The sequence below is a fragment of the Balaenoptera acutorostrata genome, chromosome 3, assembly GCF_949987535.1.
Source record: "Balaenoptera acutorostrata chromosome 3, mBalAcu1.1, whole genome shotgun sequence".
NCBI classification, from domain to species: domain Eukaryota; kingdom Metazoa; phylum Chordata; class Mammalia; order Artiodactyla; family Balaenopteridae; genus Balaenoptera; species Balaenoptera acutorostrata.
The window spans coordinates 96,326,162-96,344,973 of NC_080066.1; the positions used below are offsets into that span (position 1 = coordinate 96,326,162).

At 36.2% G+C, this 18,812-nt stretch overlaps 1 protein-coding gene across 4 annotated transcripts in view; it reads right to left on the minus strand.

Annotated features, from left to right (window-relative positions):
* Positions 1-18,812, minus strand: part of KNL1 (kinetochore scaffold 1) — a 66,135-nt gene that overhangs the window by 28,268 nt on the left and 19,055 nt on the right. For all 4 annotated transcript variants that reach the window (XM_007180403.3, XM_057544177.1, XM_057544178.1 and 1 more), the window contains 5 exons: positions 15,574-15,626; positions 15,292-15,325; positions 13,244-13,281; positions 7,129-7,181; positions 1,187-6,271 (listed from right to left, as the gene is read on the minus strand). In XM_007180403.3, the coding sequence (XP_007180465.2) occupies positions 1,187-6,271; positions 7,129-7,181; positions 13,244-13,281; positions 15,292-15,325; positions 15,574-15,626 (5,263 nt within the window). The remainder of the gene's footprint in view (positions 1-1,186; positions 6,272-7,128; positions 7,182-13,243; positions 13,282-15,291; positions 15,326-15,573; positions 15,627-18,812) is intronic.

Sequence of the window (18,812 nt, forward strand, 5' to 3'; positions counted from 1 at the left end):
GAATACACTAAACCAACTCAATCTGGAAGGAAAAAATGTAATCCTGCCTTTCTTGGCAACAAAAATTTCATAAAAGACAAAAATGGCAACAGGCCTCTAGATAAAGATATTGGCAGTTACGACTAAAATACTACATTCCCTTAATGTTCAATTAAAAATGAGACATAATGCAACAGAGTACGTAAAGTATAATGCTTCTAAGAGGATTCTTTATCTAAACTATTAAAGTATTAGCAAGGAGGTATGTTTCCACTGAATTACTTAACAACATATTCCTATAGTACAGCCAAGAGATACACACACATCAGTGGTTATCATCAAAATTTAAATATGAACACATCCACATATAGCCCTCCCTTTATACTTCCTTCTGCCCTTCTGCTGCCAACCTAATGAACAAGTCCTGACATACATTTCTCAGCGATGGTTTAACAATTCCATGTCCAAGATGTTGTTTTTTTATCAATTATAACGAAGATATTTACAAATTGGTTAATTCACTAGCTCTACTTTTTATCATACATTGTCACCTCAGGACATCTAAGAAGCCTAGGTGTTGCAAAATAAAGAAAGAACCTCCTATGACTTTTTAAATAAACACAAAATCTCACTTACTTCACTTTGAGATACTGGGCTTGATCTAGGCATTCTCCCATCCTCGAAAGAAATGGACTTTCAGCTTCTATATATCCTCATTAGCCAAGAAAATTCAGTCCAGCTTTTCTTTAAGCAGTTTGCATAATAAAAAAACTTTTTACCCTCCAAATATTTTCACACTGAAGATGACTTGTCAAACCACATATACCCTGGCTAGAGATTCTCATATGCAAAGCCAAAATGACAAATCACTAGAAGTGACAGAATATTTAGAATTAATTACACAATTTTGATATTAATTTTTGTACTACTTGCCATTTCATTTTTTGTGACCATTTGTCACTTCAAATTGTGTTTAAGTCTAACTGCTAGTCAATTAATTTCTTAAGATTCTACATGGGAATATTTAAGAAAGGTTTAAGATGACTAGTATAATGCTAGTCAATTAATTTCTTAAGATTCTACATAGGAATATTTCTCCAGGCCTATAATTGGAAATAATCAATTCCTGCTTACCCGAGACTAAAATTAAAATTCAAGAATACTCATAAAAAATCAAGAACATTTCTTAATTCAAGACAGAGCTCACCTCCTGATCTTGTGCGGTATCACTAAACCTAATTTCACTTTTTCTGATTTTTTTCTCATCCTGAATATCATCTTCTTCTTCTTGTACCCAGGTTCTTTTTTGGCTATTGCAGGTTTCTTCCAGTTTATTTTCAGATGGTGAAATCTCTTTTTGGTATGTCTCAGTCAAAGCCTTTTCCTCAGTATCTATGCTAAGAGAGTCTGAGGAATTAATCTCACCCGGATATATAGGAAGATTTTCCTCATTTATATATTGAGATGGGCTTAAGTTCAGTTTAGCTGCGACAAATCCAGTATCTGAATGTTTATTGGAGACTGGCTGAGTTTCTAAGTTATTTAAATCAGTTGTGTCTGCTGGAATCGGCTTCAGGTCATCAATACCAGTGACACTACAGTTTCTCTTGTTTGGCAATCTGGGCAAAAATATTCCCAAAGAACATCTCCTCACTTTATCTTTTATAGTCGTCATTAATGGTACAGAGATGGTTTCAGCTCCATTATGAGAAATTTTATTTTCTTCATCCCTATGATCTTTAACACTGCTGGACACTATGTTAACATTATGTATTTCTGTAGCTTGCACTATACTCTTATTACTGTGTGCCTTATTTACTAATTCAAGTAATTGTTCTGGAGAAGGTGGTATATGAACTGGTTGGAAATCTAAAAATTCTTCAGTTTTTTCTTTCAAATTATTCAGATGTGGTTTGATACTACTAAAAGTTGCAGCATTAGATGCAATTACAGGATCTGATGCTTCTCTAGGATTGATATGAGTTTGAATAACTTGCTTAGTCAAGTCTGAGTTACTGTGGAAATCTATAGCTGTATTACATTTAGCTGTTTGAATATTTTTCTTTAGTTCTTTTTTACAGGCCATAGTAAACTGTTTCTCATTATTGAGCATTGTGGAATCATTTTCACATATGGGTTCAGAGGAATTTCCTCTAACAATATTTAAATTCTTATTTCCCAATTTAGACAATATTGTTTCATCTTTACTGACGATACTCTGTCCTTGTTGAGGTAATGGATGTTGCTGGGTTGACAGATGATGCTGAGAAGCAACACAAACATCATCAACAAAGGTCTTCTTTAAACTATGCTCTGCATTATCAACAAAGGCCTCCATTTGATCCTTTGGAAGCTTACAAGATACTTGCTTTGAGTTAAGTTTAGTCATCTCCCCCAAATCTTCACCATATACTAAAGTTTCATTAGCTAATAGATTTGGGGGCTCCTTAATCAGATCTTGATCTTTGAGTACTGTTAGGACACAGTCTAACTGTCCTTGGGTACTGGTTTGAACAACTTTTTCCTTCTCTAACAAAGAACAAGGAGCAGAAAGAGGCAGTCCCTCAGATTTCAAATAATATTCACTAGCTAAATTGTTTGCATAAGGAAGATCATCTTGCACTGGGCAATGACTGGCTTTTACATCATCTTTATCACATAATGGCATGCCATTCTCCTCCAAATTATCAAAAAAGGAAACAACACTAGGTAAACAGGAATAATTATCACTGGATCCACAAATAGCAGCTGCAGAACTGCCTGTAAAACCCACATTTCTTCTATCTGTACTATTTAAGTGACAGCTTTCAATTTTGGCTTTTTCCAATACATGGGCCTGGACTACAACTTTCATGACCTCTTCATCCACAGTAGTGCTATGGAATTTGATTTCTGTCTCACCTTGACCCCCAGACAATGTATCAGTAGGAACAAAGGGTATCACATGATGCTTTTGCTCAGTGTGAAGAACAATTTTGTTTTCTACAGCCAGTGCTTGTTCTTTAGTGATTTCTTGAACAGAGCTACCATCCTTAGGAAAAGAAACACCCAAGGTTTTTCCTTTTGCTATTCCAAATTTAGGGTACTCTTTAAGTATTTTCTCCATGGCTTGACAATCAATGAAAACAGTATGAGACTTAGTAACTTCCAGATCACTGTGATTATCTACAAACATAATGGTTTTGTTCATAGGCCCAGTGGTTCTTTTATCTGGTGAGAGAGGTTTATATTCTAAGGCAGTTGTATGACTTCTGGTAATCTCCATATCATCCTGCCCACATGTATGTAAAACAGTATTAGAAGTTCCTTCCAAAGGCACCCAATGGGAGTCCTCTCTATCTTCCAGGACACCTTTGTTATTTATTTCCACTGTACAACTCTGGATGACATCCATATCATTTCTGTCATTCTTTGAAAATGCAATGGTCTTGCCGTTTTTGAGTTTAAGGCTCTTCCTTCTCTGACTTTTGCCTGATAGAGATTCATTCAGAAATCCAGGCTTTTGTATATCTTTGTCATTTTTCCAAATGGTTGATTTAGATACGTCCATGTTATCATCAGATATAAATGCTTCAGCTTTCTCTAAAGGATCACTATTAGACCATTCCCCTGGTAATGTTAGCTGGCTGACTTTTGCTACTGAACGATCACTTTCACCATTGTCCGGAAAGAAAACACCCTCCTTAGCAGGATTAGGTGTCACTTTTGATTTTTCTAGGCTTTTTCTTTTGGATAGTTCAAAGTTAGGGCTGTCTGGAAGCACAGTTTTCTCCTTTGCTTGGTAGTCAATGAAAACAGTATGGGACTTTGTCATCTCTAGTTCATCGTGATTATCTATAATCATTACAGTTTTGTCCACAGGCCTAGTAGTTATTTTATCTGGTGAGACAGTTTTACATTCTATAGCAGTTGTGTGACTTCTGGTGACTTCCATGTCATCCTGCCCACATGTATACAAAACAGTTTTAGAAGTTCCTGCCAAAGGCACCAAATGGGAATCATGTTCATCTAGTAAAGGTCTATGATTTATTTCCACTGTATAACTCTTGGTGATATCCATATCATTCTCATCTCCCTCAGAAAATACAACAGTCTTATCAATTTTTAGTCTGCCAAGACTTTTCCTTTCACAAATTTTGACATCTTGCTTTTCATTCAGAATTCCAGTTTTGTCCTTCAACACACCCATGATATCATTAGAAATAAATACTCCAGTTTTTTCTATTGGACTTTCATTACATTTTTCAACTTTTACAGCTTTCTGTCTGTTTACTGTTGTTAGCTGGTTGTTAGTGTTTTCTAAATTAGTCTTACCTAGTTCTAGTACTTCAGAAGGACCAAATCCAACGACAACAGTGTGACTCTTGGTTTTTTGCTCCTTCTCTGAACAAATAATTATCTTGTCATGAAAACAGTCAGGTGTAGGACTGCCTAAACTTTTCCTCAGTGGCTCAGGCAGTTTAGAATTCTGGTCTGGTACAGATTTCACTGTTTGACTGTTAACAGCAGTATTATGATTTCTCATGGCAGACTGTCCTTCTGATGAAAACAATGGCTTTGTAGTAGGAAACAAAGATTGCTCACAAGAAACTGTATTTCTATTATTTCTCAGTGGTACTTGTTTATCAAGATCTCCACCAGAGTATACTATATTATGGTTTGTTGCTATGTTCTGGTTAATATTAGGTGACTGAGAATCTTTATCAAGATAGGGTGAAATATTCAAAACTTGATCTTTTCCTTTGTCCCAGGTGTCAGTTGGGATGTTTTTAGATATTATGTTTGGTTGTCGGCATGGTTCAATATGACCTTTGGTCATTTCTTCCCATTCATCTGAAGGGCTTATGCTGTGAGAGTGAGATTTACTGGTATTCTCAGATGCCAGACTGTAAGATGCAAGAGGAAACTGACTTCCTACATTAGCTATGTGACTTTTAGTCAAATCCATATTTTCATCTGTGAAGATTTCAGTCCTTTTGTCAGTCAATGAAATAAATAAAGGATTTTCCAGGCTCTGCTGTAATCTTTCCTTAGATACATGAGGAACTGAGCTATAATTTATATTCATTTCCCCATCCTCTGACATGATTATGTGATTTTGGATCATCATTTCTTTTTCAGATACTGGTGCAGCTGCTATCTGTACATTTGTCTGAACTTGTTTAAAAATTTGATTATCTATTGCAACTGTGTGACTCTTGGTAATGTCCATGCTTTCTTCTCCCGAATAAATAGTATTCTCCCTGAGAAGAGAGATGGCATCTGGATTGGGATACATTTTAGAATAACTCCTGTCATGCTTTAGCAAATTCTTCTCCTCTCTCATACTTGAGAAACACTTGGTCAGTTCCATGGCATCATTACAACTAGAATAGAAAAATGTCTTATAATCTTGAATAGCTGGACTGGAATGTTTAGATTCTGGGATCATGGCCAATGTTCTGACATCCTGGTTGGAAGTCTGTGTGACTGTCTGAATTTCTCTCCCTGTAATATGACTGCTGGTAATATGTATGTCACCTTCAGGGTTTAAGGAAGGGTCCTGAAAAGCATCATTCGGTTTATCCTTAAAGACTGTCTTCTGTCCTAGTGATTTAGCTCCATGACCTGTTGAAACATCCATCATGACATTCTGAGTTTGATTTTCTATTTCAGACAGATTATCTGCTGAAGGTAACTTCTGTACTGTGTGGTTAATTGTCAGGTCCATAAAGTCATTGCCATAAGTTGTAATATCATCACCTTTAAATTCCCTTAAGCTGGGCTCACTGGATGTGGGAACCAAAGTCTGAATATTGGCTGTATGACACTGGGTAAAATTCATCCCATCATCTTGTTCTCTGAAGAGTCTAGTCATATTACTGCTATTTTCATCTACACTAAGAGATACATGCATTTGGTGCATAGAAGAGGCCCTATTTGATTCTTTGGAATAAATAGGCATCTCAGAATTTTCTTTATCAGGCCCTGTAAAAGGAGAAGCATTCGATTTTCCTGTTTTCAATCTTTTTACAAAGTCATTGAAATTTATTTTCTTTTCTGAAGAAGTGCTTTGATCCCTGGAAAAATTTAATTCTTTCTTCATTCTTGCATCCTCAATGTGGAGCTTTAAGTTAGCCAGAAATGATGTGGTATCTATCTTGGTTGATTTTTCACTTTTGGTACAATCTAAAAGGCCTTTGGTAATCATCACAGTGTGACTTGCTGTCAGGTCCATCTGGTTTTCATCTGAAAAGATGACTGTCTGGTCATTTGCATGTTTCCTTTCATGGTTGTATTCTGTAATTGAAATCTACAAAGAAAGCAAATATAAGAGATCAAATCAAATGCAAACTTCTAAAAAGGTATTTTATAACATGTACTATATAGAAAGAGTATTATATAAACAATCCTAGATGATGGTTTCATGTTACAATGGTTTGTTTGAATCAATGGTGTGGTGTGCAGCACGTAATTTGTTATTTAAATTTTTTTCTGAAGTCTGTGAATACTTTTAGTGTTTCTGAACAAATTAAAAGTTAAGGTTAATTATTCACCCCTAGACTGACTAAAAACTGAAAAGACTGACAATACCAAATGTAACTATAATGTAAATTCTAATTGTTATATTAGAATTATATTCTAATTGTTATATTAGATAGGTCATTCTCATTCTAAGTAAAAAAGACTTGGAAGGAATAAGTGCATGATGGCTAATTTATAGTACACTCTATACTCTTGGGTGGTTGAGTTGTCCTTGAATGCAGTGGTTTTACTTGTAAGGACACAGTCTAACTCTTTATTGCTCAAAGTATGGTCTGTGGACCAGTGCATTAGTATCACCTAGGAGACTGTTAGAACTATAGAATTTCAGGACCTACCACAGATCTGCTGGGTAAGAATCTATATTTTAATAAAATCCTGAGATGATTCATATGCCCATTAAAGTTGAGAAGTCCTTATATAATTAACATATTTCCCTGTTATTTAAACTGGCAGTGATTTAACTATACTTAGTTAACTGGAAAGGTACGTAGTTTTTCCAGTCTATGTTGGTCCATTTTGGTAAGTAATCCCTAAGTCATGCCACTAACATGAAATTTTTTGTGTTTTAAAAGTTTTAACTATCAAAGAATATTAAAATATGAAGGCACTTGCATGAACTCATACCTCTCTCTGGGGCATCTGGGTCTGAATGGGAGCACAAAGCAATGTATTCATCCCTATTAAGTAAAAAGAAAAACTACAGTCAATGACAAAAATATATATCACCAAGAGCCTGACTTTCCTTTTCTTAGGAATTTCATCAGCTACAAGTATTTACTAAAGTTTTTTCAGTTACTAAGTCCTTCCTAAATTTCACTGAGACTTTTAAATTTTCCCATTTTATAAACAGAGAGATCAGTGATTACTGTATTCTCTGTGTGACTGAAGTATTTTTCAAATGTGGTAGAGATTTTTAAAAGGTGGGATTCTAAAAGTGGAAAGTGTGGACTACTTTTTTTCCTCCTTCACTTCTCCATTTTTATTTCCTGGATAGTAGAAGTTACATAGTAAAGAGTACCAACTGATAAGACCAAAATGTTAATAGTACAGATGAACTTATTTGCAAAGCAGACAGACATAGACATAGAGAACAAAAGTATGGATACCAAGGGGGGAAGGAAGGGTGGGATGGATTGGGAGATGGGGATTGACATATAAACACTACTATGTATAAAACAGATAACTAATGAGAATAGACTGTATAGCACAGGGAACTCTACTCAATGCTCTGTGGGGACCTAAATGGGAAGGAAATCCAAGGAAGAGGGGATATATACATAAGTGTGGCTGATTCACTTTGCTGTACAGCAGAAACTAAGACAACACTGTAAAGCAACTATACTCCAATAAAAAAAAAAAAAAAAAAAGACCAAGATGTTAGGGTAAGATTTTGAAGCATCTTTTATTCTATGTTAAGGAATCTAAATGTTTCCAGGATGAGACATGCATTTTATAAAAATAATTCAAGAGAAGGAGAAGAAAGAAGATTCAAGAGAAGATAAACCAATGAAGAAGCTATTCTAAAAGTTCAGATACAACATGTTGAGAGTTTGTGTTAGGGCAAGAGACAATAAGAACGGAAATAAGGGATTAGACTCAAGACATTCTAGAACTAGAGATTGGTTCAAGATGGCAGAGTAGAAGAACGTGTGCTCACTTCCTCTTGCGAGAGCACCAGAATCACAACTAACTGCTGAACAATCATTGACAGGAAGACACTGGAACTCACCAAAAAAGATACCCCACATCCAAAGACAAAGGAGAAACCACAATGAGACGGTAGGAGGGCTGCAATCATAATAAAATCAAATCCCATAACTTCTGGGTGGGTGACTCACAAACTGGAGAACACTTATACCACAGAAGTTCACCCACTGGAGTGAAGGTTCTGAGCCCCATGTCAGGCTTCCCAACCTGGGGGTCCGGCAAACGGGAGGAGGAATTCCTAGAGAATCAGACTTTGAAGGCTAGTGGGATTTGATTGCAGGACTTCAACAGGACTGGGGGAAACAGAGACTCCACTCTTGGAGGGCACACACAAAGTAGTGTAGCATCGGGACCCAGGGGAAGGAGCAGTGACCCCAAAGGAGACTGAACCAGACCTACCTGCTAGTGTCGGAGGGTCTCCTGCAGAGGCAGGGGGTGGCTGTGGCTCACCATGAGGACAAGGACACTGGCAGCAGAAGTTCCGGGAAGTACTCCTTGGCATGAGCCCTCCCAGAGTCCACCATTAGCCCCACCAAAGAGCCAGGTAGGCTCCAGTGTTGGGTCGCCTCAGGCCAAACAACCAACAGGGAGGGAACCCAGCCCCACCCACCAGCAGACAAGCGGATTAAAGTTTTACCAGGCTCTGCCCACCAGAGCAACACCCAGCTCTACCCACCACCAGTCCCTCCCATCAGGAAACTTGCACAAGCCTCTTAGATAGCCTCATCCACCAGAGGGCAGACAGCAGAAGCAAGAAGAACTACAATCCTGCAGCCTGTGGAACAAAAACCACATTCACAGAAAGATAGACAAGATGAAAAGGCACAGGGCTATGTACCAGATGAAGGAACAAGATAAAACCCCAGAAAAACAACTAAATGAAGTGGAGACAGGCAACCTTCCAGAAAAAGAATTCAGAATAATGATAGTGAAGATGATCCAGGACCTTGGGAAAAGAATGGAGGCAAAGATCGAGAAGATGCAAGAAATGTTTAACAAAGATCTAGAAGAATTAAAGAACAAACAGAGATGAACAATACAGTAACTGAAATGAAAACTACACTAGAAGGAATCAATAGCAGAATAACTGAGGCAGAAGAACGGATAAGTGACCTGGAAGACAGAATGGTGGAATTCACTGCTGCGGAACAGACTAAAGAAAAAAGAATGAAAAGAAATGAAGACAGCCTAAGAGACCTCTGGGACAACATTAAACGCAACAACATTCGCATTATAGGGGTCCCAGAAGGAGAAGAGAGAGAGAAAGGACCTGAGAAAATATTTGAAGAGATTATAGATGAAAACTTCCCTAACATGGGAAAGGAAATAGCCACCCAAGTCCAGGAAGCGCAGAGAGTCCCATACAGGATAAACCCAATGAGAAACATGCCGAGACACATAGTAATCAAATTGGCAAAAATTAAAGACAAAGAAAAATTATTGAAAGCAGCAAGGGAAAAACGACAAATAACATACAAGGGAACTCCCATAAGGTTAACAGCTGATTTCTCAGAAGAAACTCTACAAGCCAGAAGAGAGTGGCATGATATATTTAAAGTGATGAAAGGGAAGAACCTACAACCAAGATTACTCTACCCGGCAAGGATCTCATTCAGATTTGATGGAGAAATCAAAAGCTTTACAGACAAGCAAAAGCTAAGAGAATTCAGCACCACCAAACCAGCACTACAGCAAATGCTAAAGGAACTTCTCTAAGTGGGAAACACAAGAGAAGAAAAGGACCTACAAAAACAAACCCATAACAATTAAGAAAATGGTAATAGGAACATACACATTGATAATTACCTTAAATGTGAATGGATTAAATGCTCCAACCAAAAGACACAGGCTTGCTGAATGGATACAAAAACAACACCCATATATATGCTATCTACAAGAGACCCACTTCAGACCTAGGGACACATACAGACTGCAAGTCAGGGGATGGAAAAAGATATTCCATGCAAATGGAAATCAAAAGAAAGCTGGAGTAGAAACACTCATATCAGATAAAATAGACTTTAAAATAAAAAATGTTACAAGAGACAAGGAAGGACACTACATAATGATCAAGGGATCAATCCAAGAAGATATAACAATTATAAATATATATGCACCCAACATAGGAGCACCTCAATACATAAGGCAACTGCTAACAGCTATAAAAGAGGAAATCGACAGTAACACAATAATAGTGGGGGACTGTAACACCTCACTTACACCAATGGACAGATCATCCAAAATGAAAATAAATAAGGAAACAGAAGCTTTAAATGACACAATAGACCAGATAGATTTAATTGATATTTTTAGGACATTCCATCCAAAAACAGCAGATTACACTTTCTTCTCAAGTGCACATGGAACATTCTCCAGGATAGATCACGTCTTGGGTCACAAATCAAGCCTCAGGAAATTTAAGAAAACTGAACTCATATCAAGCATCTTTTCCAACCACAACACTGAGATTAGAAATCAATTACAGGGAAAAAAAACGTAAAAAGCATAAACACATGGAGGCTAAACAATATGTTACTAAATAACCAAGAGATCACTGAAGAAATCAAAGAGGAAATCAAAAAATACCTAGAGACAAATGACAATGAAAACATGATGATACAAAACCTATGGGATACAGCAAAAGCTGTTCTAAGAGGGAAGTTTATAGCAATACAAGCCCATCTCAAGAAGATGTGGTACATATATACAATGGAATATTACTCAGCCATAAAAAGGAACGAAATTGGGTCATTTGTAGAGACGTGGATGGATCTAGAGACTGTCATACAGAGTGAACTAAGTCAGAAAGAGAAAAATAAATATCGTATATTAATGCATCTATGTGGAACCTATAAAAATGGTACAGATGAACTGGTTTGCAGGGCAGAAATAGAGACACAGATGTAGAGAACAAATGTATGGACACCAAGGGGGGAAAGTGGTGGTGGGCGGGGTGGTGTGATGAATTGGGAGATTGGGATTGACATATATGCACTAATATGTATAAAATGGATGAATAATAAGAACCTGCTGTATAAAAAAATAAAAAGAGTAGAAGTTGAAAAAAAAAGAAAAAAAGACATTCTAGAACTGAAATATAAAGGTTTAGGTAACAAACTGGATGTTGGAAATAAGGAAGGGACTGAAGATGCTATAATAAAACAGGAAATACATTTAAAAATACTTAAGTTTAAAGTTTAATATTTAGAATATTTCAAAGAGTTTATGGCAACCTCGACTGAATATGATGAAGTAATTATGGGCTTTTTATTAAAGTCTTATTTACATATCCAGCTTCCATTCTTGTCATTTACTTAACAAATATTGTTTCAGAACCTATTATGTGCCCCAGAACTCAACCATGTACTAAAGCACAAAGAACAAGACAAAATTTCTGGACTCAAAGAGTTCCTAGTTTAATAAGAGAGCCAAAAGTAAATACCTAAAATACAGCATGATAAATTCTACAATAGGGACTTCCCTGGTGGCACAGTGGTTAAGAATCCGCCTGCCAATGCAGGGGACACGGGTTTGAGCCCTGGTCTGGGAAGATCCCACAGGCCATGGAGCAACTAAGCCCGTGCGCCACAACTACTGAGCCTGCACTCTAGAGCCCGCGAGTCACAACTACTGAGCCCACATGCCCTAGAGCCCGTGCTCCACAACAGGAGAAGCCACCGCAATGAGAAGCCTGTGCACCACAACGAAGAGTAGCCCCCACTCGCGGCAACTAGAGAAAGCCTGTGTGCAGCAACAAAGGCCCAATGCAGCCAAAAATAAAAATAAATAAATAAACTTATATAAAAAAAAAATCTACAATAGACTGAGAAATAAAAGGGGTGTTGTAAGAGCACAAAACAGAGTGACTAACTCCTTGGTTTTGTCAGTGAAGGCTCGATTTAAGCCAGTATTACTTAACGTATGTTGCCAGATGGTGAACTGCTTATTATCAATTAATTAATTCATTTTGAGATAAGCAGCTTGCAGCTGATGTAAAATTCCTTTCATCAGTAGAGCTTTGCTAAGCAAAAAATGCCACTAACTAAACAGGAGCTTACTGCCATAGTTGATTTACATTCTATTGCAAGTTCCTTTTCTGTCAAGACTATAACAGTTTGTGGACTGGCTACTTTGAAAGCACTAAAGTTAAGCTAAGTGAAAAGCTAAGTTAAGTGAAAGATGAGAAGACTGTTAGACAAATTGTATTAGGAAGATCACTTTAGGCAGAGGAAATAGCATTTACAAATGGATACAGGCAGGAAAAAAGTCCACATGGGAAAATGCAAGTAGTTATTCATGGGATATAGCACAGGACGCCTATAACAGGCTGGAGATAAAGTTGGAGAAAAAAACAAGCCAAATTATAAAAGGTTTTCCAAGTTTATGCTGAAGAGTGTGGGTTTTATCCCGTAAGCAAAATAGTGTCACTGAACAATTTTAAGCTGGGAGGTAATATGATAAGATTTAGAAATATGTAGAATGGACTAGAAGGATAAGAAACTAAATACAATAGCCCAAGATAGAACAGCGAGGACTTGAATTCAAATACGGGCAGAAGGAACAGAGAATAACTAACAGATGGGCCAGATATTTTGGAGACAGAATTGAAAGAGAATAGGGCCTGGGGAATTCCCTGGTGGTCCAGTGGTTAGGACTCCTCGCTACCACAGCAGGGGGCCCAGGTTCGATCCCTGGTCTGGGAACTAGGATCCCGCAAGCGGCACAGCCAGAAAAAAAAAAAATCAAAGAGAATAGGGCCAAATGGATATGGAGAAAGGAGGAAAAGGTAAAACATGACTCAATTCCTGACTTGAGTGAACGACAGTGAGTGGCAGTTCAAGATAGAGAACAAGAGGAACAGCAGGTTTGAGAGAAATATTAGTAAGTTTGTGAAATTTTAAATTAAAGATTTTGTATAAAGACGAACACTTTCTCTACATTTTTTGTTCATGGTTCTTTTACATATTATTTTTCAAGGAATCTAGATAAAGAGAAAAACGTATGATAACAAAAGTATTCTGATCATACTCACCAGTTATCTCACAGTAGTTATCTTCTGGATTCTTATTCCTAAAAATAATAAAGTAATTTAAAAATCTATACTCTGGACAATTACCAAGAATCACAACAGTTGAAAGAGTAAGGTAGGCAAAAGGTTTTCATAGGGTGACTGGCAGAAAACTCCAAAGACATCTTTAAAAAAAGACTCATCTAATACTGGCAGAAAAAATTACAAGGCAATTAAAGGACCTTACCATTAAATTTTTTCAGATATCTAAATTTCAAGAACACTATAAAAATATGCTTAATACATGAGCTTGCTTTTTCTTTTTAAATTTTTTATTAAAAATAATTTTTTTTTGGCCATGCCACAGGGCTTGCGGGATCTTAATTCCCCGACCAGGATCGAACCTGGGTCCCCTGCAGTGGAAGTGCGGAGTCCTAACCACTGGACCGCCAGGGAATTCCCTATTTTTTTTTTAAGAATGACCTGTAGGGGCTTCCCTGGTGGCGCAGTGGTTAAGACTCCACCTGCCCAATGCAGGGGACACGGGTTTGAGCCCTGGTCCAGGAAGATCCCACATTCCTCACAGCAGCTAAGCCACAACTGCTGAGCCTGCGCTCTAGAGCCCGGGAGCCACAACTACTGAGCCCATGTGCCACAACTACTGAAGCCCACGCGCCTAGAGCCAGTGCTCCGCAACAAGAGAAGCCACTGCAGTGAGAAGCCTGCACTGCAATGAAAAGTAGCCCCGGCTCCCTGCAAATAGAGAAAGCCTGAGCGCAGCAACGAAGACCCAACACGGCCAAAATTAAAATAAATAAATAAAAATAACAACGAAAAAACGAATGACCTGTAAAGCAACTCATTTTCTAGAAATTTAGCTTTAGAAAAAAAAAGGTAAGTCAAAGGAAACAACCCAGGGAATACCCTGGCAGTCCAGTGGTTAGGACTCCGCGCTTCCACTGCAGGGGACCTGGGTTCAATCCCTGGCTGGGGAACTAAGATCCCAGGGCGCAGCGCGGCCAAAAAAAAAAAAAAAAAATGTTAACCCAAATGTCCATCAATGGGGAGCTGACTAAATGCTGGTGCAGACATACAACAGATTATAATAGACTAAGGTAGATCTACATGTAACAACATGGAAAGTGCCAAAAGACATTGAGTGATCCCATTTTTGTCTTGTTTAAAAAAAAAAAAAGCTAAAGATAAACCATGCACTTGGATATACATATAAAATTTCTGCAAGGACATCCAAAATTATCAACAGTGGTTATCTGTGAGGAGCCTAAGTAATATAGCCTAGAGATTTTTCTGTGTCAATATATAAAGAGAATCTTTTTTTTTTTCCAGCTCAACACTAGTCAATTACATGGAAAAATTGTAATTTATTTAACCAGTCCCTTACTGATGGACCTTTAGGATCTTTTACATCTTTTACTATTAAAATAAATGTTACAGTGAATAACTTTATATATTCATCATTTCATACGTTTACAAGTGTATTGGTAAGACAAATTCCCAGACATGAAATCTCTGAGCCAAAGAGCATGTGCATTTAAAATTTTGAATGATATTGCCAATTGCCTTCTACAATATACACCCACTAGCAATGAGAGACTTTTTACCTATATTCTTAACTGATTGGATGAAAAATTATGTCTCAATATAGTTTAAGTTTGTATTTCTCTTATGATTAAGATAAGCATGTTTTCATTTGTTCAAGCCTACTGCTATTTAATTTTTGTATTAATGTTATAATAAGAAAAATTAGTTTAATAAAAAAAATCTGAGGACTTGCTATTTATTGTTTTGTACTAGCTCATGTATTTGAGGATTTATATATGAAAGTAGAATGTTTCATCCCTCTTAATAGGATAAGGTGTACAATGCACATACTTATCAACTACAGCAGTATATTAAATTATGCAAAGAATCTGTTTTCTGAATTAATCCTAAGTATTCCACAAAAGGGAATGGAAATAAAAAACAAAAAGAATTTTAACTTTAAAAACACTTCATTTAATAGGAGTAAACAAGTTTTAAAGTATAATTTACATCACATTTTTTTTACTTACTGCATAAATAGAACATTTCCTCCTGCTTCTGTTTCTATAAATAGAGAAAAGATTAAAGTTTTTCAATAATACACTGATTAAGCATTAGAAAAATTGATTAAGGACATTAACAACAATAAAAAAAAAATACTAATGATGTACCTTACGTTCTGCCTCCCATGGCTCAAGTTACACTTTTTAAGCAATAAGATGGATATTAAGTTATACCAATTATCTGGTTAGATAACCACAGCATAATTATATAGAAAACAGATTTAGCAGGGATTACAGTAACAAATTTACCTGAAATTTCTGACTTTTTCACTATTTTCATATTAGGGTCTGTCTGGAATACTCTAGAAAACAAAATAAAGATTACTGAAAATCTGCAAGGTTTTTTTTTTTTTTTTTTTAATCGTGTGGCTTGCAGGATCTCAGTTTCCTGACTGGGGATTGAACTCAGGCCACGGCAGTAAAAGCCCAGAATCCTAACCAGTAGGACACCAGGGAACTCCCGAAAATCTGGAAGTTTTAATTAGAACACTATGATGTTAATTTATAGTCTGTTTTGAGAAAGGTAAAATAAAGCTTTCTGATTGATTTTATAGTAAAACCAAGTAAGAATAGCACACAACAAAACTCACAGGCCAATCTCACATATGAATATTAGTGCAGAAATCCCCAAATATAAGCAAACTGCCTCTAGTAATGTTTTTGTTTTTGTTTGGCTGCACTGCGTGCATATGAGGCTCTGTCTGGAATACTCTAGAAAACAAAATAAACATTACTGAAAATCTGCTAGGTTTTTTTTTTTTTTTTTTAATCGTGTGGCTTGCAGGATCTTAATTCCCTGGACAAGGATAGAACCTGTGCCCCCTCCAGTGGAAGCACAGAGTCCTAACCACTGGACTGCCATGGAATTCCCTAGCAATGTTTTATTGGGTAGGCCAAAAAGTGCCTTCGGTTTTTAAAGTAAAAATAAAAGATACATTTTTCATTTTCACCAAGGACTTTATCGATCAATGTATTCACCCTTTTTTGTTCCACTACCTTCTGCCATTTTTCAGGCAACTTCATAATTCCATCTTCCCAAAAGATGGATCTTTTTGAGCAAAGTACTGTTCCAGGTGCCTTTTACAGTCTTCCAGGGGACTGAAATATTTTCCATTAAGAGAATGTCGTCAAGACCAAAATGAATGGAAATCCAAAGGTGCAATGTCTGGTGAATAAGGCGGATGAATCAGAAATTCCCATACAAGTTTTAACAGTTTTTGCCCAGTCATGAAAGAAACATGTGGTCTTGTGTTATCCTGATGGAAGATTATGCGTTTTCTGTTGACTAATTCTGGACTCTTTTCGTCGAGTGCTGCTTTCAGTTGGTCTAATTGGAGCAGTACTTGTTGGAATGAATTGTTTGGTTTTCTGGAAGAAGCTCATAATAGAGGACTCCCTTCCAATCCCACCATATACAGAACATCAACATCTTTGGTGTGGTTGGTGGTAGTTCATTTCGCTTGCCCAAGATCTCTTCCATTCCACATTATTATACAGTATCCACTTTTCACTGCCGATCACAATTTGTTTTAAAAATGGAACATTTTCATTACGTTTCAGTAGAGAATCACATGCAGAAATACGGTCAAGAAGGTTTTTTTTGCTTAACTTATGTGGAACCCAAACATCAAAGCTATTCATATAACCAAGCTGGTGCAAATGATTCTCAACGCTTGATTTGGATATTTTGAGTATGTCGGCTATCTCCTGCATGGTATAACGCTAACTGCTCTCAATTATTGTTTCGATTTGATCGCTATCAACTTCAACTGGTCTCACCTGACCATGGAGCATCGTCCAGTGAGAAATCTCCAGCACGAAACTTCACAAACCACTTTTGACACGTTCGATCGATCACAGCACCTTCTCCATACATTGCACAAATCTTTTTTTGCGTTTCACTTGCTTTTCTACCTTTCTTGAAATGATAAAGCATAATATGCCGAAAATGTCGCTTTTTTTCTTCCATCTTCAATATTAAAATGGCTACACAAAAATTCACCGATTTTGATAAGTCTTTTTTAAAATGCACGCTGATATAACAGCTGTCACATACAATCTAACAAAATTGTTTCGAATGAAGTTAAAGATGACTAAGTGCTACTAGAGCCATCTTACGGAAAAAACCGAATGAACCTTTTGGCCCACCCAATAAAAGAATATTTTATGACTAAACTGGATTTATCCCAGGAATGCTGAGATAACTCAACACCCCAAAATTTGTTTTATCATATTAAAGATTAAACTGGGAAAAACTCTAGTTATTTTAATAGCTGGTCAAAAGCATTTATAAAATCCAATATCCATTCTTGTTTAAATACAAAACAAAAATCTGCAACAATAAAGTTAAATTTATCCAACAATACAGGGAGAATAGGTGTACTGATTTTAACAAATGTAAATTGGCTGAGCTACCCTATTAAAAAATGGCTATTGACTAAATTTTTTAAAATTTTAAACTCAATCTACAACCTATAAGTTACAAATTAAAAATTTTCACAGCTAAAAATTATCTGTGGACAAACAACAGAAAAGATAATTATGAAGTCATCCAACACATTGTTTCGTAGCAAAAAAGTATTAGAACTAAACAATGTTGCTATCATACAGTAAGATGAAAATTATCAATGAAAACTAACAATGAATAAACCAAATTACATGTAAAAAAAAGTCAGAGGAAAAAAATGAAAGAAATACAAAGAAGAAAATGCAGAAATATATTTAGATGCCTCAAGATACAAATTTTAGAACACCACATATTAGGTAGACAAAGAGTAAGTTGTAAATATATATAATTAATAAAACATTTAGCAAACATATGGAGACACCTAACTGAAAGGGCAAAATAATTCTTTCCTCCATATTTAACTTTATGTATATTTATCTTAATTATGGTTGTTCCTTGCTCTCTCATTTTTTTTTCAACCTATATAGTGTCTGTGATACAAGGAAAGCTTTCAAAGGTACAATCTGTTGCAAAAATTACTTATGAACCAAGAAAGACACATGCTTTAATAACACAAAATTTAAAGGGTTTAACCACACAAAAACTTTAAAATATTTTCTTCAATATCGTCTAGGTAGACTAGGAAATAAAAAATGAAACGTTTCAAAATGAGAAGGAAAAAAAAGCATAAATGAACAAAATATAGAAAAAATAGTAATGAAAAATAAAGTACAAATTAAGATAACAATAAAATCAATCAAATCAGCTAAAATTAAGTATTAAAAATCTAATCTTTACAGTGCCTTACGAAAAAAAAGGTACATTACTAGAGGTACTAAAACCAATAACAAAAATGTAATAATGACTATGTAACCATTTCTTCTTTTAAGTCTGGCAATTCTACTTTGGGGACTATAATCCCAAGGTAGTAACTCAAAAGAAAAAAGGTAATTTACACAAAAATATCTAACACAGCACAAGGAACAATCAAATGCTTAACAGAAAATTTAAAATAGTTATTTTTACATTAACATTACTATTC